The sequence below is a fragment of the Rhizophagus irregularis genome, chromosome 15, assembly GCF_026210795.1.
Source record: "Rhizophagus irregularis chromosome 15, complete sequence".
Taxonomy (NCBI): domain Eukaryota; kingdom Fungi; phylum Glomeromycota; class Glomeromycetes; order Glomerales; family Glomeraceae; genus Rhizophagus; species Rhizophagus irregularis.
The window spans coordinates 4322185-4344200 of NC_089443.1; the positions used below are offsets into that span (position 1 = coordinate 4322185).

At 28.2% G+C, this 22016-nt stretch overlaps 5 protein-coding genes across 5 annotated transcripts; 2 read left to right on the forward strand and 3 right to left on the reverse strand.

Annotated features, from left to right (window-relative positions):
• Positions 1-508: 508 nt before the first annotated feature.
• OCT59_007682 (uncharacterized protein) lies at positions 509-4131 on the forward strand (the record flags this gene model as incomplete). The annotated part of the gene is made up of 5 exons (XM_066150365.1): positions 509-574; positions 641-683; positions 771-2147; positions 2227-3821; positions 3886-4131. 5 exons carry the CDS (start codon positions 509-511, stop codon positions 4129-4131), a joined length of 3327 nt encoding a protein of 1108 aa, XP_065998850.1.
• Positions 4132-4347: 216 nt separating this feature from the next.
• Positions 4348-6252, reverse strand: OCT59_007683 (uncharacterized protein; the record flags this gene model as incomplete). The annotated part of the gene is made up of 3 exons (XM_066150374.1): positions 4348-4623; positions 4719-4810; positions 6150-6252. 3 exons carry the CDS (start codon positions 6250-6252, stop codon positions 4348-4350), a joined length of 471 nt encoding a protein of 156 aa, XP_065998851.1.
• Positions 6253-7269: 1017 nt separating this feature from the next.
• Positions 7270-8225, reverse strand: OCT59_007684 (uncharacterized protein; the record flags this gene model as incomplete). The annotated part of the gene is made up of 4 exons (XM_066150382.1): positions 7270-7461; positions 7548-7759; positions 7842-8076; positions 8151-8225. 4 exons carry the CDS (start codon positions 8223-8225, stop codon positions 7270-7272), a joined length of 714 nt encoding a protein of 237 aa, XP_065998852.1.
• A 7975-nt stretch (positions 8226-16200) lies between these two features.
• Positions 16201-18084, forward strand: OCT59_007685 (uncharacterized protein; the record flags this gene model as incomplete). Its single annotated transcript, XM_025324867.1, has 2 exons — positions 16201-17800; positions 17906-18084. The coding sequence occupies 2 exons, from the start codon at positions 16201-16203 to the stop codon at positions 18082-18084; spliced, it is 1779 nt and encodes a 592-aa protein (XP_025184017.1).
• A 1123-nt stretch (positions 18085-19207) lies between these two features.
• On the reverse strand, positions 19208-19702 carry OCT59_007686 (uncharacterized protein; the record flags this gene model as incomplete). The annotated part of the gene is made up of 2 exons (XM_066150394.1): positions 19208-19321; positions 19445-19702. 2 exons carry the CDS (start codon positions 19700-19702, stop codon positions 19208-19210), a joined length of 372 nt encoding a protein of 123 aa, XP_065998853.1.
• Positions 19703-22016: the final 2314 nt, after the last annotated feature.

The window sequence follows — 22016 nt, forward strand, 5'->3', positions numbered from 1 at the left end:
AAGCTTATTATTGGTGAATATTAAAAGTTTTTTTTTGAAGGCAATTTGCGTGTTGCGATTCCTATTTTTTGATTCCAAGCAATCTCAAAACAATTCAAACGATTTCACCGAAGTTTTGTATTTAAGAATCATTTTATTTTTTTGGTGGGTGTCTTGTTTTTATAATTGATCGACAAATCATCTGATCACAATAATTACAATAATTCTTTATTAATTTCTCACACTAAAAAAATAGCGTTGTTAAACAAGAAAGCCAAGCTATTTTGGGATGCTGCTGAATAAGATTTTAACGTAATGAAACATTTTTCTCAAATGCGCTTAAACAAACACGCTTAAATAATTTTTAGGGCTTACATTAAAAAAGTTCCCATAGCAATGTTTGGAACACCCCTTATTACGGCTAAAAAAAGATAGACATTATCGTCATCAAAAAAATAAATAAAGTACCAATACCTGAAAAAAAAAGCCGATTTAAAATCATCTTTTACATTAAAAATTACTGCCACAGATGAATGATTTCAAATCTTACGGTCAAAATGAGACGCTTGTCTCATCCATTCGTAATATTATAAAAGTAAGGTCTTAATGTTTTAGAAAAAAATTTTAACTTACAAAACCAACGAACTTATAATTTTATTAGGATTATCCTATCGAAAGTGTATTTAAGGAATTCCTTCAAAATGGTAAGTCATATAATATAGCAACAATAATAACGATAATATTTAATTAGTTTCCTATTAATGTCTATTCTCAAAAAAAAAAAAAAATAGCTGATGACGCAGGTGCAACTAAGTTTCATATAATCGTCGATTGCCGTTCACACCCTAGTGAATATTTAATTAACAAAAATTTGAAGGATTGGCAAGGACCTGCTATTTTAATGTTCAATAATGCAAAATTTAAGGAACCCGATTTTGAGTCACTAATGCAGATTCGTGTTGGCGGAAAACAAGAAGATAGTACAAAAATTGGGAAACATGGATTGGGCTTTAACTCATGCTATCATCTTACCGATTTTCCGAGTTTCGTCAGCGGTGATAAGATTGCATTCTTGGATCCTCAAGAGAAATACTTGTCTAAACGTGGTATTCTTGGTCCTATTCCCCAAAATAGCACCTATAGGGACCAACTAACTCCTTTTAAAGGAATCAAAGACATTGATTTCCGTGAAGGGACACTCTTTCGTATACCACTTAGAAAAAAACCAAGTGAATTATCTGATACTATTTCTACTACAGAAGAGATACTCAAGTTAATCAAAACAATTAAATCAAATTTCTCCAATCAATTTCTATTTCTTCGAAACATTGAAAAAATGGAGATGTCACATATACCTGCTCGTCCTGCTGTATTATTTACTTCACTTCAATCGCCTCAAATGAATTCTCTCTGGAAGGCGGCCATAACAGGATTGGATGAAAATGTACGAAGAAAAAGGACATGCGTAACAAACGGTACAACCCAAATTTATCAGATAAAGATCGAAATTGATACAAAAAGTGACCATTGGATCAATACAAACAAAAAACAAAAAGAACATTGGATCATCATTACTGGTTCTCAACAAAATCCTGAAACTTCACGGCTGAAGAAATATGTGAAACAACATCGATTAAGCGTATCAGGAGGTATCGCTGCGTTACTTAAAAGCTCTGTAGAGCCTCAACTTAATTTTATCGGCAAAATGTTCTCTTTTCTTTCATTATCTGATGTTACACATCTGCCAGTTCATCTTAACGGAGTATGGGCCCAAGGTTCTGATCGTGGAAAGTTACTAATCGAGAGCGATGACGACTCGCCAGATTTAGATCATTTGAAACTCGATTGGAATAGGCATATACTGCTTGATTTTTTGCCTAAACTTTATTGTAAACTTCTCAAAGAAATCATCGAATTGCGAGATAGCAATAAAATTGAACTAAACGAACACCCTATCTTAAAGTTTTGGCCGTTTCCACCGATCACTCGAAATTATCCAAAGTACATAATTGAATACGGATGCAAAGTACTTCAACAGATATTACAAAATGAAGAAAACTTCCATGATGGCTCATTTATTAACCGTATGGATAATCTCTTCAGTCTTATTTCACGTGATAAGGCTCTGGAACTTCGTAATCTACTACGAAATAATTGGGATGAAATTAGTAATTATTAGTTCAATTAAGTTTTTAATTCAAATACTACATATAAAATAGTAGTTCACTTATCCTTTTTATTTTATAGAGGGCCAATTATGCTCCGAACCTGATCTTAAGTTATTAATCCGTTCATTACCTATTTGGCCAATAATTTCGGATCCATTACGACCAAATTTAGAACCCCCTTTAAAACCAGCCTCATGTGGGTACATTTTGCCAAAGAATGCTAAACATTATCGTACAAAGAAGAATTCCAAAATCTACTTGGATTCTAAAGAAGACCTTACTCGGCTAATTCTTAATGGACTTGATGTTCAAACGCAAGACGTTTACTCGTATACCTTTGAAGACGTTGAATTTCCTAGCAAAAGTGATTATTATTACCTTGATTTCCTAAAAGACATACTTGATAATTATAGAATTGTTCAAGGTTTAAAAGATATAAGATGCTTCCCTTCATTTACTGGAAAAACAAAGAAAATTGCCGACTTATATGATCATGATAACGTAGTTTTTCGGACTGTTTTTAGTGGAAATCCGGATATGTTCCTTGATCATACCATTTCGGAATCTACAAGGGGATCAAGAACACTGTCAAATATTGGATTTAAAGACAATATTGATCAGAAGACATTCATCAAGTGCGTTGGGAAGATCGAAGAATTGCAGAAAAAGCTGAATCCTCCACCTGACATTCGATATCGAGGTTTTATACTGGTCGATTATCTTTATAACAATATTAACGATGTTGCATTTATGAATTTAGAAGATAATATTATTTCGAGAATACCATTTGTCCCAATTTCTAAAAATTTGGACAAACCTTATAGTATGAATTATTCACGTTCTCAAACTTTAGATTGTTTCAATAACGTAATTCTTCCTACTTACAAAGAAGTCGCGTGGAGTCAAATGTCTCTGATTGCAGAAGATGTTATACCACCTTTACATGTACTTGCAAAGTATCCATCACTTGGTAAACCAAAAACTGTAAATGTAGTTGAACATCTCCGTTTCTTGTACGAGAACCTCCGGGAAAATGAAGAATGGAAGAAAAATTGGAGTGAAATATTCAAACACAATGTTTATGAGGTCTATAACTGGCTTGAAGAAGAATGTTTAAATGATGAAGATCTCAACCTAACGGAACACATTCATCCACATGACCCATTATTCATTAATTTCAACAAAGATCATGATCCTTTTAAATCTGAAAATTGGGTATCTGTAAGAGAATTGGTTTTAAACAGTGAGCCAAGTGAGGAGAAATATGTCAATGCAAGTCTTGCTAAATATCCTACAATGCTCAAAAGAGCTGGTGCGAGAGAAGTAAAACGACCAAATATCGAAATACAAGTCAGACTCCATGACCAACCGTCTATTAACAAAATTAAAGCACTTGATTCTCTATTTGATCCGAACTTTTCCTTTAATGACGCCACTTTTATTATAAAAGGTGAAAGAATAAAAGCCAGTCGATATATGCTCGCAATAAGCTCCTCTATTATTGTTAATGATGTTGAATATGTTGGAGACGTTGAACCTGATTCGATGCGCGTCTTGTTACGCTACCTATACGGTCAGAATATCGATGATGCAATTAAAAGATATAGGGATACATCACCAAAGATTAATTACGTAATAAATAGAAATAGTTATTTTTACGATGAGGTAATTGAGGTATGTAATTATTAATTATGTAATTATATAATGGTATGTTTTTTACTAATTGCGATTATTACAGGATGATGATGATGATGATGAAAACCCTCGTGAAGTAGCACGTGATATTTTTGAGCGATACAAAGATCTGCTCAAGTTATCAAATAATTACAATTTAGGTCATCTGAAAGAGTTGATGGAAATGAGGCTTTCACGATCGGTTACCAGATTGAATGTGGGACAAATAAAAAATTTAGCAGAAACCAACGATGCCAATCAGCTTAAAAATTATTGTGATCAATTTATTCTCGAAAATGATGAGTTGTAAAAAAGAATTAAATAGCAATGTAAATGTGAGGTTGTAATTGTACATATTTATCTATTTGGTCTTTGATTAAGAAAGTTCAAAATGTTATTTCCATTTTCCCAAAAAGAAAGTTTTAAAGTATCATGAAGTTCTTTATTAAATTGTATTAAAACTAATCGTCTTAACCACAAAATAAAAAAATTTAAAAACCATAAATAGTATCATAATAATATATATCTACTTTTTAGTATTTTTAAATAAACAGTAATAAGCTACAAAACGTACCGCAATACAAACGGCTAATAATACTATAAAATTAATATACCAAGGTAATTCAGTAGGTCTTTCATTTTCCAATATAATCGTACCAGGAATACTATTATTATATCCTAATAAATCACATATAGATGTTTGACCCATTCCTAATGATTCCGGTGAACCACAACGAAATTTCGCTTTTGATGTATCAAATTGAATTTGTAAATTCAATCCATATGAATATGTCACGAATGACTAATGACATTTAGAGGGGAAAAAAAAATGTATTAATATTTGAAAAAAATGTTAAATTTTGAAAAGGAAATTCCAAAAAAAAGATTTGTACTTACGAGATATTTTAACCAAGCTAATCCAGGTGGTAAATTTTTCACATAAAATCCACCTAACAACATACTTCCAAGCATAAATACTGTGCCAACAGCTATATTTGAAAGGAAAAAAAAAGTAAATAAATTATATATTTATAAATAAATAAATATATATACATATATATTTTTTTTAAAAAAAAAGGATTCATACTTACATACACTTTTTTGTACGTTTAATAAACTAGCACCAAAAAAATAACCAAAACCTTGAGAAGTCAATGTATTTAACAAAATTACTACTAAATAAGCCATAAATCTACCAAAATCTGGTAATAAACCTGTAACCCAATATACCACGATAGTAAACAATGCAGGTTTAATTAAAATTAGAGGCAATTCGGCAATTTGTTTTGACAAAAAATACGCTGATAAACGATAAGAGCGTGATTGACGTTCTTTTGTTAACATAACTAAATCCATCGGTAAAGTTGCTACAGCTCCAAGAAATGGTTCAAATGACCAAAATACAACTCTATTAAAAAGAAATGTGTTATATTTAATTAGATATTCGCAAATAATCCATTAAGAAAAAGAAATATATTATACTTACACGAAGAAAATCTATAATGAATTATTTGGATTATTATTAAAATAATTTAAGAATCAATAAAAATTAGGAAAAAAAGAAATGATTAATAAATATAAGTGTTATTTATACTTACACTACCAGTACGATCGTGTATATTCTCTTCTGTAAAAGGAACTCGATACCAAATTAAACAGCATATTACGACCATAGCAAAAGTATGAATTAATTCAGTTGTAGATAAAATATCTTTTAAGCTTTGCTTAAAAGTTCTTTCAGTAAGAATTGAAACTTGTTGGAAAAATGTGGCCTCCCAACCATAATCACATAGAACTGGAGCTTGTTTTATGTCGTTATTATTATCGTGTTTCCTACGAGAATACTTTTCGATTTCTTTTTCTCCTGTTGGATCATCACGAACTTGGTTCGCGTATGAATGAATTAATTTTTGTTTACTCGCATCATCATTCAAGAGCTCCACTATTAACATATTTGTAGGAATTTAGTATTTATAATAAAGTATAAACCTATATATTAAATTTAATGAAATGGTACGTACGTATATAATCTGCAAGATTATAGTTAGGGTGACACTTAAATCCTAGATTAGCAAGATAGTCTGCCACATTAGCTCTTTTACCAAAATAGACCATATGTCCGTCGCACATCAACATTAATTTATCAAAAATTTCAAATACTTGAGATGAAGGTTGATGAATAACAATAATGATCGTCTTTCTTTGTTTAATAGCAAGTTCTTTAAGAATTTTTGCAAGCTCTAATGCCAATGCAGAATCTAGCATAAAAAAATTAAAAATAAATAATGTGGATACTTTCTAAATTCAAGAATGATTCTGATTGCTTACCTAAACCGGATGTTGGTTCGTCTAACAAAATGACACTAGGATCTGTTAATAATTCACTTGCAATGCTAACACGTAGTGCTTCGACCCGGATGAAAACCGTCATCCGGATTACACAAAAAAATAATCCGGATTATATCCGGATTGACCCGGATTTTGAATCCGGATCAGATAATCCGGATAGAAACCGGAAACCGGATTGGATTTACAAATGGTCGGCAATAATTCTGGCCAGAATTCATAACGCCGGCCAGAATTACAAATTGTGTGACATTAAATTTTCATGCCAGCCGATAAAAAATTTTTTGCCCGGTGGCTAAACTATTTTTCCGGTGTCACGTGATGTTAATTTCGGCCAGAATTACAAATTTGGCCAAAATTATCCAAGACTACGAAATTTACATAATTCCAATTTCATTAAATATTTTTATTTAAAACAATTTCATATTATTTCAGCATTGTCTCAGACTATTGCTTAACATTTCTTTGTAAATTAACTAATTATGAAATTTTAAACAAGATATTTTTATATACAGCTAAAGATTACTATAAATAGATGTGTTGGGTTAGTAAGGCAATTTTTAAAGGATTTGTTTCTTCTTTCAAAAATTAAAGAATCATTTGAATCAAATTATATAACACTAGTTTTAATTTTTAAAAAAAGTTGTTATAATTATAATAAATTTATAATATTGAACAATTTTTCATTTAAAACAATACAACAAAATAATATAAAGTTTTTTTTCTTTTGAACGTTTGAATGTGAAATCTAAAATTATTTGTTATTTGTTAATGTATAAATTTAAATAAAATCTGATACAAACTTCAATAAATAAATTATAATTGAAAAATCTTCTTAAACTTACTGTATTAAAAAGTTTAATATAACAAATATAAATTTAATAAATTTTAATAAAAAAATTGGTATTAGGCGCAAAAATAATTAAGCCATAATATCATTTAGATATAGATCTTTATGGATCAGCAAAATTATTATTAATAAAAAAAAAAAATAATAAAAATTTCATCCGGATTCCGGGTCAAACCGGATATTTTTCATCCGGTTTATAATCCGGATGAAAACCGTGAAAATCCGGATATCCGAAAAAAAAAAAAATCCGGATCAATCCGGATTGATCCGGATACGGGTCGAGGCACTACTAACACGTTTTCTTTCTCCTCCTGATACACCGCGAACTCTGTTGTCTCCTATTTTCGTGCGAGCACTTTTAGTCAAATTCAATAATTGCATAGTGGCATCAACTTGTTTTAGTTTATCATCCAATGGCACGTCACGCGGAAGACGTAACCTAGCCTGTTTATTATCAGTTATATTTAAAAATTAATTACGATGACAACAATAATTTCACAGATGAATGGTGTAGTAATTATTGTACTTACGGTGAATCCAAGAGTATCTTTTACAGTTATTTCAGGAAAGAAGATATCATCTTGAGTACAATAAGCTACATATCTCTTTGAACATTTTGTTGGTTTAAAACCATTCATAGTTATCGTTCCCTTAACTCCTTTATTTCCTACACGATCACCAAGAATATTTAGCAAAGTAGTTTTTCCGCAACCTGAAGGTCCCATAATCGCGAGAATTTCTCCTTATAAATTTGTAAATTGTAATTTTGTAAATTTGGAAGTTAACAAATAAGTGATGTGATGTTAAGTAAACTTAATATTTACCTGGATTAGCACAACCATGAATATTTTCTATGATTGATAACCTTGTTTTGCCAGATTCTAAACTAGATTTCTTACATTTCCAAGTATTCGTATTTTCTTTGGGTATAGAATAATTTAATCCATACCATTCTACGTAAACAGGATTCTTTGCAGATGTTGATCCACTTTCAGTACGTTGTATTAACAATCTTCGTTTTGTTGTTCTCTCTGCCGAGAAGTCATAATCACTTCCGACCTTAAAAGATTATTATATATATGATAAATATTTTCTTTTGAAAAAAAAAAAATTTTATGAATTAGAATGAACACCTGTTTTTCGTTTACAGAACTTGAAATCGAATCAACTTCGATCCTGTTTTCATCAGTCGTGATTTCATGTTCCATGATTTTTTTTTTTAAAAACAATAAAAGGGGGAGAATGAATAATATCGAAAGTAATTCAAGCCTTTATTTAATTCAAATGAATTTTTAGTAATCAAAAAAAAAATAAATAGAAATGATTAATATCGAAAGAAATTCAAGCCTTTTTATAACTCAAATAAAGTTATCAAATTTTTATCGAACTATTTAATGCCTTCTAGACCAAATGAGGAATTCAAAGAATTTTTAATTTATTCGTTAATATTACAATTGTACAACAGAATAAGTTCATAAGATCGAGTTTTGATAAGGGCTGGATTTTTTCGATAAATAAATTTTTCTTATTAAAGTTAAAAAATATTTATTAATTTATTATTATTTTTTATTTGATTGTACAATGGAACTTAAAATGCATTTTTTTTTTATACTTAATTATACTTAATTGTACAACGGAACTAAGTTCATGATCGCTTTTGATAAGAACCTTATCGACATCTATTTTTTTTTTTATAAAAATATAAAAATGAATTGAATCATTTTTTCTACATTAACTCTTTTATACTCAATTGTACAACAGAAAATTCCAGTCTCCAAATTCTGAAACATCAAAAAATCTAATTTTTTAAAAATAAAATTGATTCATTCAGGGCGCTTACAGAATTATTAATTGTGTTTCGATTATTATAATGGTATAATGGAGTAATGGGATAAGTTCATTTTTTTTTATTCAAAAAATTCTGAATCGGATTGATTGATATCATTTTGCTTATTAATTCAATTCAATTTCTCCCAAGAAAATAAAATAAGAAAAAATTCTATTATGAATGATCAATTTCCTTTTTTTAATTAAGACACATAGTCATAATACAATCTTGGTTAAAGAGCGTCAGAGCACGTGAATTAATTAATTAAAATTAATAATGATGTTGTTACACTTGTAATACAGTTTATTACACACGATCATCTTTTTAGGAAATTTTATAAGTTGTATAAATTAACGAACAAAAAATTAAAAGTATCGTATTTTTTATACAACGTATAAATTATTATAAATTTATATTAATTAGTTATGGTACTTTTTTTTTATTTCTTTTTTATTATAAAATGAAAAAATGAAGCGAAAAATTAGAATAAATATAGTTTAATTCAATTTTTAACAACTAAAGTATTACATGCATAATATCTCGGTCATCCCGCCTAATTCGCAAATTATTTCATAAAGAAAAAACAAAAAAAATTAAATAAATCTAAAATTAAAAAGCGATCAGTATACAGAATAATTTTTTTCTTTTTTTGGTAAATTTATTATCTTAATTTTTCCATGAAAAGAATAAAAATCTTATTTATAGTAACAATTAATTTTTTTGTATTATTAATGTTTCGATCTGGATCAAAACAATTCTGCAAATTCAAAAACAATTTTGTAGAACAAGTATTGTACTTTTAAAAATCATTGAAAATTTACTTTTTATTTTTATTTTAGTACTTAAAAAAAAAAATACTTTTGTATATATTCATTCATTGAAAAATGTGAAAAGATAAATGAATGAATCATTTGTTACATCTAAATCAGATGAGTTTGCTCATGATTTGTTCAGTTTTTAGTTAGTTCATTACAAAGTATGTTGTATAATATTTATTTCGGTTGCTGTAAATATTTGTCATGAGATCATTGAATCTGTTGAATCTGAGCGTTCTTATTCTGGAGTCCAGATTCTTATCCTGATCTAGTAAATTTAATTGGATAAAATTGTTTCGTGAAACAACTTATTTGCTAATTAGTAAGATGTATGCATGCGTTTTAAATATTCTAGAAAAAAAATAAATCGATCAGTATACAGATTAATTCTTTTTGGTAAATTTATTTATCTCAATTTTTCCATGAAAAGTTCCATGAAAATAATAAGTAATAATTAATTTTTTGTACGATTAATGAGTTATTGTGCAAATTTAGAACAATTTGTAAAACAATGTATTGTACTTTAAAATCATCGAAAAATCTTTTTTTTTTTATTTTAGTCAATACTTAAATACCTATGCATATTCATTCACTGATAATGTTACATTCACTGTGCTGATAATCTGATAGAAGAGTGCTCATGATTTGTTCAGTTTTAAGTTAGGTCATTGTATAATATTTACTTTGATTACGCATATTTGTCATCAGACTACCTGATAACCTAATTCTGTTGAATCTTGAATCTGCTGAGAATCCTTATCTTGGACCATGATCTAGATTTTTATCCTGGTTTAGTGTATTTAATTGTATAAAATTATATTGCACAACATTCTATTAATAAACATTTTCGCGAAACTTTTTAAAAAATAAAACAATATTTAAAAATATTTATTCAAACAAAAAAAATAAATAAATAATTTTATTGGCATTAATATAAAGTCGAAGGAACACGAATTATTATCATTTTACCATCTTCATAAATATCGCAAAAAATATTTATATAGCAGTTCTAATATTATAATCTGCTAAACTCAACTAAATACGATAACTAATAATATACTCCAAAATTCTAAGATTCTATTTGAAAAAATAAAATAAATAAATAAATTAGATAATAATAATGATACTTTGATTTTTTAAAAAAAGTACGTGCTTATGAGAAAAATAAGAGAAACAAGGACAGAAAATATATAATACGAAAAATTAAACAACGACTATATTTGACTAGTCCTCTGTAGTCAGGCATAGCGGACATCCCTATTTTATCACAATACTGTTGTCGATCATTTGCCGATCATTTATTCAATTATCACATAATATAAATACCGTTGCTAAAAAAATTTACATAATAATATATGCTTAAATTTCACAAATAACTTAAATTTAGTTTTAATTTATTGTGTATTAAATTTCATTAGAAACTTTTTAGCTTTTATTATTATTTGGCATATATTTATTCATTTTACGAAATTATTCACTAATTATGTTACTAATAAAAAACCTGCATTATGAATCAGATCACTGCATTATTTTTTTTATAGATTCTACATAATATAAAGAATATTTGTGCAAATTCTTAAGTTTCGCACTCGCATATTCATCTTCGCACTTTAATTTTTGTCTGATGATCGGCAATAATTAGTGAATTATCATAAACAAATAATATATTTATAATATTATTAAAAATTGTGCTAATAATTATATAATTAAAATCATATAATAATTTAGTGTTTTTACTTAGATTCCATTATTTTTTTGCCACATTATTTGAAAAATATTTGTGATTTTGCAATAAGTTTTTAAAATCCGGAATTAGTGATCAGCAAATGATCGGCAAGGTGATATGAGCATGTCCGCTATGCCTTCTGTAGTCCAGGTTAAGGAGGCCCGCCCGTTGAATTCGCATCAGAAAACGCGTTGTATATCATTGACTAAGTCAGAACTCGATATGACAACCCTCCATTCAAGGTAAAACAAATGTTCTAATTGTACCGCTTAATAATACAAATTAAAAAAATATATATATTTATGCTAGGATGCTTGTAAAATATCTTAAAAATAGTTGTAATTAAATATAGGAAAGAAAAAAATACTGGTACGAATCGATATTAAACACACGATGAATAAAAATGAATTAATTAAAAATATCGATGAATTTAATAATACAGTAGAATAGATATACGGTAATTGATTATTTTGTAGAAGGTGACGAAAATAAAATTATAGAATTAAAAAATTATATGATGGGAGATAAAATATAAGATGAAATAAATATAGTGTGTGGAGGAAAACAGATACGAGTTGAACAAGTTAATCATATAGTGTATACTTATTGGGCAAGAAAATAATTGTTTTGAGGTGAAGGAAGAAGACAATAAATATATCATGATGATGAGTAGTGAGTACGGATGATACAGATTTAAAAAGAGCACTTTTACAGACGATAATATTATATTATCGTTGTTGGTATGTAGTAAGCAAGAAAAGTAAAGCCTATTTAATGTCAAGCAAACTTAATCAAAAATTTTGGTAAGTAAAAATATAATAGATATTCTTAGAAATAAACTTTATAATGAGTTGGTGGTGATTGATACAACAGATGGAAAACTAACGCAAGAAATTTGAAGAAAAAGCAGAGGAACTCAATAACGAGATCAACATAATAAATTATAATATTGCTCTCGATAAATATGTTTTACGTTGGAAAATAATATTATATAAAGATAATAGGAATTGGACTAAAAAGAAATTCCCGAGTTGAATGTTAATGTGATACAAGAAATAGTATTAAATTTATCGTAAATCGCAACAAAGTCAAGCAAACGTTAACGAACGATGGTGACACTTATAAAATTAAAATTTTTTTTAAGAGAACTTCCAACATACAATCGGCTCTCGATACAATAAACCCTCTGGTTTTCACCTCAAATTCGCTATAAGATTATAGAAAAGAATTTAAGAAATTTAATTGGCTGATTCGTTATAACGATCGGTCAAATGTCACGTGTTGAGAAAAATGCGAGTTCGTTATATCGTATATCGAGGGCTGACTGATGGCGATGCTGAAAAAGTATATTTAGGAGATGATAGGTATCTAGGGAGGCCGAAATGCTTATTCCTCTAGTTAAAGGAAATGTTGTTAGAAGGAGGCATTTTTTACTAACAGTACGATGAGAAGTCCGCGGGTGAAATTTTTGGTTTTTAGGTTACGTAAGGTATGCTAATTTCCATTGCACATGTACCGTGCGGACTGTTGTTAGTGAGAGCTTAGGGGTTATTAGTTTATGAAGTTTTAGTACATTAGATAGAACTAACGAACTAACGTTTATTCGTTCATTTGTACCTACAGTACCTTTATGTCCGGAATTAATCATGGAATTTATCGAATTATTTACATTTTCCGTATGAAAGGCTCGTTTTTACAGAAATGACGGATAAAATTTTTTTATAGAGATGGAACTCGAAAAATGTTAATGGGAAGACGAATACAACAGAAAAATTTAAATTTGTACGGACTATTAATGATATTTACAAGAGGCTGATCAAAGATAAGAACTTACTAGGGAATTATATAATCGAAAATTTGATAAGCCAACGAAAAGCAAGGAAGAACGTATTGTAACAGAAGAAATTTGGATAGAATGTCATGAAAAATTAAAAGAATTAAAGATGTAACGAGGTGATACAGAACGTACCCGTGAAAAAAAACCAGAAAATACAAAAAATTGTAAAATTAAAAAAAAAACTAAAAAAAAAAGTATTTTAGAATTATTATTAATAGTGTATTATAACTACAAGTCTTCAACAATATTGTTAGCAGATAATTAAAACATTATGTTTTAGATGTTTACATGTATGTATGTTTATTTAACATCAATAAAGAAACACATAATATCAAAAAAATAAATTACATATAATTTATAATTATGCTTTTATTTTTTACGCGCACTTTCAGAGGGACCTATCGAAAATCATCAGGTGACCTGCTGCACTTAATGCAGGTAAAAAATAATTTAATGCAGGCCAGATTTAGAATGATATCGGCTTATTGCGAATGAAACCGATTTTGGTATAGTTTAAATCCGACTTTGGTAGATTAATAATAATGGTGTTATGAGAAAATCGGATTATCCCGACTGTAAGTTGCGGGATTTCAGAACTATTGGAGGAAAGATCTGCTGGGGCGCATACAAAATTCAGGTACATAGACCCGATAAAATATATATTAGGAAATTCATAACTAATTTAACTAATTAAAATATAGATAAAATACTATTCGTTAAAGAATTCCCACAGAATTAATAAGTAATTGTACTAACTATTTTTTTTATTCTTCTTGTAGAAATTAGACATATTAAAAAAATTAGTTTATTTAATATTGTAAAATAACCAGTTTTTTTTTTTGTAACAATTTGAAATAATTTTATTGTACATTTTATTGTGAATTGTCATATGTAAAAAGGTAATAAAATCAAAAAATGAAAAAACATTACAAAATAAATTTATAAACAAAAAAACCATTTTTAAGATTCCTTGGTAATGTTTATGTTGATATTGTTACTTGGTATTGTCATCGTTGTTTATTATTGTTATTGTTAAGGCAAGCGATCGACGTTTTTGGTAGTTGGTCTAACTGCCAAAGTTGCTGAATCAAATTTTTTAAACAATTAAAACAATTATAATAAAATTTACAATTATTGAAATTATTGATCATCAACGACAATTTAAACGTTCAAGATTTAAAAAAGTTACCCTAGTAAATTGAAAAAGTATATTAAATTTATACTAAATTAGGTAGTATTAATTTTGAACCATGTAATATTTAATATACAGTATTAATAAAATTTCATATTAATATTAACCTTTTTATGAAGAAAATTATATTTACGAATTTTCCCAAAATTCCCTTCTTTTTAAGGAGTAAAATGTATAACTCTTAGATTTCTAGGGAGTAAAAGTCAATTTACTTTGTTTCTTTTTATAAGGAGTAAAGTTTTTAATTTTCCAGTTATTTCAAGGATTATCGTGTATGACTTTCACGACGCAACCGTGATCACACGATTCTTTGTAAAACATATTAGCGTTAGAATGATATTCATTTGCATTATCATTAATTATCATTAAAATTATTAAGATTTATGGTATTTAAATAACTTACATTATTATTGCATACATAAGGATTATCATATTCATGTATATTATAAATTTCTAGCGAACAATTTCATACCGCAGCGCACATTACTGACGTACTTTTTTGAAAATATATAGATTCAAAATTAGAGGTTATTTCTCTCAATAACTCGCATTTTTATGATACAAATAAGGATGATTTTTGCACCAATCCTTAATAAGTCAAATTATAATTATTCACATGTATCACCTTTCATACTTTAATGTTTTTTAAATATTGCATCTATACTCACGTGAATCTCATATATTTCGTAATTTTAATATATGCCCACGTTTTATACTTCAAGTTTTATAATGTTGCAGTTCTTTCGAGTATTACTTTAAAAAAATTACTTGCGTAACTCAAACACCAATATCTCCGATACCTTTTTTTGGTAAATTTCCATTTTTATTTTATTTCCGTCCTTTTAATTATCGTGCGTTAGTACCTTTTGTAATGATAAGTATTATTATTATTATGTAAGATGATCTTTTTTTCTAAAGAAGTATAAAAAAAATTAAAAAATTAAAAATATTAAAAAAATACATATATATTTAATAAAGAAAAATATATTTTTAATATTTTAAAAGGATTTTCCCGAATATTTGTTGTTTTGGCTTCTTTTGTCATACCATGCACACATTCCAAAAAGTAACACAATGATCAACCTGCAATAATTTAAATATCCAATAACTTCTTATTTTGTAAATTAAAAATACCCTTTTTAGGTTTAACCTTAATAAATTAAAATGAAAATATATGTACTAATGTAACGCTTTTTTTTTATTTTATTTTTTAAAATAAAATAATTTTTTCTTATTTGAAAAAAAAAAAATAGTAAAAATTTTTTATATATATTTCTCCTTATTTAAATATAAAAAAAAAAAATTTATCCTGAAAAAAAATTTATAATACAAAAAAAAATAATTTTTTTTTTCGTTCATTTTTTTTTTTTTTTATACTTTATATATACTTTTTTCTTTCCTTTTTTTTTTTTTATTTTAACTTATTTTAGGCGCCCTTTTTTTTAACATATATATATATATATTAAATTTTTTTATTTTATTTATAATATTTCATCCCGAAAAAAAAAAAAATTTTATTTATATAATTTTCAAAAAGTTCGATATTTTTTAAAAATTTTTATAAATTTTAAAATTTTTTTTTTTTTATGAATAATTTGAATAATTTGAATAATTAAAAAAAAAATTTTTATTCTCACATTTTTATATTATTTATTTATTATAAGGAAAAAAAAGTATTTTTTTTTTTACAAAAAAAAAAATTATATAATCTTCTATTATTTTCTTTTAATATAATTATTAATAATAATATTAATATTTATTTTATATTTATAATTTAAAAAAAAAATGACAACAAATACATCGACAAAGAAACCCGTTAATGATTTAATTAAATTTTGGGCGGAAAAACAAGATAAAGATAAAGAATTAGAACAAACTCCAAGATCACCTCGAAGACCTTTATCACCAACTTCTTCTTTACCTCCTTCTCCGTTAAATGAAAATTTTTATTCAAAATCATTATTTAAAGATATACCATCAAATACTCCTCCTTTAACTCCATTATATACTCCTAATAATATACACTCTTTAATATCTGAAGAAGTTGATAATATTAATGGTCGTTCTGAAAAATTGGATTTATCATCACAAAATGTTTCACAATCTGATTCTCCAGAGGATGGAACTTCAATTAATATTACTAATAATAATAAATTAGTTATTAATACTGATCTTAATACTAAAGATTATTTTAGTAGGAAACCTCGAGATTATGATCTTAATAATATTAGAGATAATAAAATTTCTCGTCCTTTACCTCCTGTTAGAAAAGTAACTGATCTTGTAAGCAAATTTGAAAAGGTTGCTTCTCCTACTAATTCCGTACAAACTTCTCCAAGATTAACTCCAATAAAACGTGGTCAATCTTTCGCTCAATCTTCTCCTTCTTCTCCACGTATTCAACTTACTCCTGAACCTTTATCATTAAATCTTCCGAATCCTTCTACTTTAAGTACGAAAGCGAAACGTAGACAAACTGTTCCTGAACCTTTAAACTTTTCACCAAAGAAATTTACTGATGATGATGATGGGAATTTAAATAAAGATTGTGAATCAACTCCGGCTTCTCCAATATCTCCAATCGAAAATTTATCAAATAATATTCCGATTGCTCAACCAACTTCTACATTAAATACAACTGTTTCAATACCTGAAAAAACAACGTCGGTTAAACTTAATGCTCCTGAAAAGCAACAAGAATCATTATCATTAAAGAATAATGATGATAAGCAAATTAAAAAAAATGTATCAATAGTACTTCCAGATATATCAAATTTGAAACCTTTACAACAACAGCAGCAGCAGCAACGACAACGTCAACAACAGTTTCAACAACAGATACGTCCTATTTCAATGGTTAAAAAGGATTGTTTGGATTTTTTGACAGAAACCTTTAAAGATACTTCATTTGATTTATCAAATCAATCAGGTTCAACAAATGATTTGAAATATTCAAGTGAACGTGGTTTTATCTTACCTGAAGTTACTCCTATTCGGAAACCAACTACCGAAAGTACAAAAGTTTCAGCTCCGCCTTTTCTGAAATCAATCTCAGAAAAAATCATACACACTAGACATTCGAATCCTATTTCACGAAGTAAAACTTTTCCAAGACTTTCACATAATACAAATAATGAAACTTCAAAAAATTCAAATCTTCATGAAATTGCCGATTTATTACCTCAACCTGAACCAGTTTCTCCTATTCGTCTAAATTTCTCGGATTTTTCTGATTCACCAAATGGTTCTTCAACAAATTTGAATTCGATTTCTCCTTTGGATGATAAAGTAAATTTTGAAAAATCAAAGAAGGATGGAGAAAAAGAAAAACAAATTAATAATAATACTCTTATATACAAAGTTGTGGTTGAATCTAAATCTGAAGGTAAAGAGTGCAACTATAAATTTTTGTTTATTCGTGAAAATTTTACAAAATTTTCTTAAATTGGTAACATGAATCATATGACTAACATTTAACCTTTTCCTTTAGCTTCCAAGAAGAATGAAAATCCTAAACCTATAAGGCATCTTAGCGGATCGATCCAATTATTTGAAAATTTGAAACGTTATTTAAATAATAAACAAAAGAATTCGGATGATATCAATCCGTCGACAAAAAAGTTATCCCAAAATTTCAACAACGATAACCAGCTTAACCAATTGTATTAAGATGAGACAACAAAACTTATAATGCACACAAAATTTTTTAATCGGAACCGGAGTCTTGTAAATACGGAATGACGAAATTTTTTCAGTTAGATATAGACATGATTAAGGCACTTTTTATATAATAGACACTTGCGTATTAATTATATCATTGTGTATTTGTAAATCATGTTAAATCAAGTTTTCGTCGGGGAATTCTCCGTATCATATGTTAAATATATTTATTATTCAACCCTTTCTTTAGACCTACTTTTTCATCATTAGGTCTTTTGTATTATAGTATTATATAGAAGGATATTTAAATTCATTTTTAATCAAGAGCTATTCTAAAAATAACAAGATTAAACAAGATATAAAACATTGCATATATATATATATACTCGTTTCTTTGGTGAATTTAGTGAAATGTGTTTTGTGTTGGAATTCCTACACGAGTTGGGACTCCAAAGTACCGGATTAATTAATTGAATTGATCGTCACGCAAGAGAATTGACTCTGGGGATAATGATATACCACAATTAAAGAAGTCAAAATAAAATATATCCAACTTCTTGAGACAATAAATATTTATAGGATTCTTAGAGAAAATTATTTATTTTTACACTAAATTTGGAGCGTCTCAAATTTATGTGATTACTGGTGTAATGTATGGGTAAAGTGCGTAAGCGCATCGTCCCTATATTAATAGATATGTAATATGATGAAGGATATTAACCATCACGAATAGGTAAATAATTCATATTAATTGGAGTATAACTTAGTCCTCGTAATTTAGACCCTTAGTAGTATAATCTATTTCGGTATTGGAGTTTCGATCTCCTATATTGTTACTTTAATAAAAATCATTTTTTTATTATCTATATTTAAATTGTAAACAATATTTCGAACACACGATCGAATTTTAAAAAGTAAATATTAAAAAGTAATACTTACGGACCATGATCATGGGAATATGTTTATAGAGTTCCAAAACCGGCTTTCATCTTCAGTTTGACCCGTTTAGCCTGGAGATGATTTCGCGAATTATAATAATATGCACGTGACTAATATCACATGACTAATCCCGTCTATATAACTGTACATTTGAATGCATTTCGCTGAAGGGATGTTTCATCGAAAGTACATTTCATCGAATCCATTTTACCGAGAACCACTCTGCAGACGGTGATGACTGATGTCCATCCTCAAACTCCTCATAAGCTTTCTCTTCTATCGCTTCCCATTCCATCTCTTCTCCACACTGTTTAAATATATCTTTTAATTCCTCAACTTTGGTATCACCAATTTCAAGAATTTACGTTCCTTTGATGATAATTTTGATCCAGCTTTGTTCTCTTCAAAGAAAAGCGGTAATAGTTCAAACCGTTGGTATGGAATTTTCTCCTCTTTTTTCTTTCCATTTCTTTGTTTGTTCCACCTCTTCTGTCGTTGAAACGTTACCTTTTTGTAGTTTCTTACCCGTTACCTTATTATCTTCCTTAACTTCGTCATCTATTCCTTTCCTAAATCTATTAATCGTGTCCACTACTGCATCTTCAGTTATTGGCATCAATTTTCCTCCATCATCAACTGTACGACCTTTGTTGATATTTTTTTGTATTTTGATACTTACTAATGCCATCCAATTCAGAAAAAACTCTTTGAGGTGGCGTTTCGAACTAGGGATTGGAACCGTCCAAAAAAACCTTAACCGGTTAAAAACCGGTTAACCAAGGGTCTTAACCGGTTAATAACCGGTTAATATTAAAAATATTTTAAAAACTTTTTTTACTGCAAATTGTACCAATTTTTGATTTTACTTGCATATTTAGTTATAGGAAGACTATATATCACTAAAATTATTATAAATAAATAGAAAAAAATTCGGCATTAAAACTTCAAGTTTAGGAACACGTGGCCGCAATTTACATATCTCTGGGCCGCATTATATAAATCTGACTAGGATTATGATAAATATAGTTTTAACCGGTTAACCGATTTTCAAAATCCTTTAACCGGTTAACATTAACCGGTTCCAATCCCTATTTCGAACAAAGGTTCTATCAAATTTTCTTCATCGTGCTCGTCTTGCCTCTCTTCCGTTCTCTTCTTATCTTCTCTTTGTAACTACTCTTTCTTATTTTGTTTCTTCTCTCCTCTATATATCTCCTTTAAATTCCTAGACTTCCAAATCTTTTCTATAGTTATACCGTTTGCTACTATCGATTATTCCACCGCTTGTTTCATAGATTTTTGATCCTCAAGAGTTAAGATATGCTATAATTTTCCAATTTTTTGATATTTTAATAATCTTAGAAAATTTACTGATTGACGAGTCTTGATTAATTCTTTTGACAAACTCGTACGCGTTATTTTTACATTCTTCCATCTCCTCAACGGTTAAATCTTTTGTTAATTTTCAATGATCACGATCCTTCCGCTCTTTATTAAACCGTGCTTTCACCCTATACCACCTGATCCAATATTTGTTAATACCAATACTGAAAGAATTGTTGATTCAAAATTGTCACTTATTAAAATATTTTTCTCTAACGGATTTAGATTTGTATTAGACCTTCACTTTAATCCTAAAAACTTTTCCTAATTTCGAAAATTCTTTAACTATATCCAACTATATCCAATACTTCGGTATGTCGTAGAAAAATAAGTCACGTGATTTTTCTTTATCTGGTCTACCAAAATCGGAACATCTCCTTTTTCTTTGTTGATGTCTTTTTTGTTCAACGAAGATCTAGTTTTATTGAGTTGTTTCCCAACTCATTCTATAATTTCTTTGTTCGCAACATATCCTTATTTAGTTTGTTCACCTTTTGTCTAGTGTTCCGAAAGGGTCGAATCGGGTCGGGTTTGAGGATGTATTCGAGTATAAAAACCAACCCGTACAAATACCCAGGTTAATATTTATATGACCCGACCTCTGACCCGACCCGATATAGTTTAACCCCCGGATAACCCGGGTCCAAATAAAATTTTCAGATGTTCAGCAAAAACAATTATTTATTTTAGTAAAATTTAAAATATATAACTTTATTAAATCCTCCTTACGCCCAGCCTGATTTCAAACACATACACACGTGATTTGTATTGTATTTGACTTTAGATTGCCAGTTCCTCCAGAAAAAATCTTCAACTGGAACACTTGCAATTACAGGTAAAAAAAATTTAACCAATTTTAATATTATTCAATGATTACAAGATAATCTCTTGCCATTGCTGCTAGGTGTGAAATTGTGAATACTCTATTTAACTACGGTATATATTTTCATAATGAATTAATAAAATCTAATAAATTATATGATACTAATATTATTAAGCATATACCTTCCATCATAGTAGAACATCTTAATTTCGATCTGCTTAGTGTTCTGAAAGGGTCGGGTCAACCCCGGGTCATTTGACCCGACCCGTGTTTAAAATCCGAATCAGGTTTATCATTATTTGACACGAGTCTTATATTCAACCTGACCCGTCGGGTTAGGGTCACACCTTTGCTTGACTCAGGTTGACCCGGGTTGTCCAGGGTTTAATCAAATATTTATATTTAAAATATTTACGAACATTTATGTTATACGATTTTTAATTTCTAACTTTGTTTCTTCGAAAGCGAACTTATTTAAGAAGTCTATAACCCTTGAGCAGATCGAAATCAAGATGTTCTACTATGATGGAAGGTATATGTTTAATAATAACTAGTATATTTTGTTAGATTTTATTAATTCGTTATGAAACTATACTAGTAAAATATATAAAATATAGTAAAGTATTCACAGTTTCACACCTAGCAGAAATCCCTATAAAAAAATTGGATACGTTTTTTATAAAGTTTTTATACGATTTTTTTCCTTAGAAATAACGTATTATAATAGGATACGGAAAAATGCACAATTCCGTATCACTAAAAATATGGTTTGGATACGGAATTTGCACGGAATTCA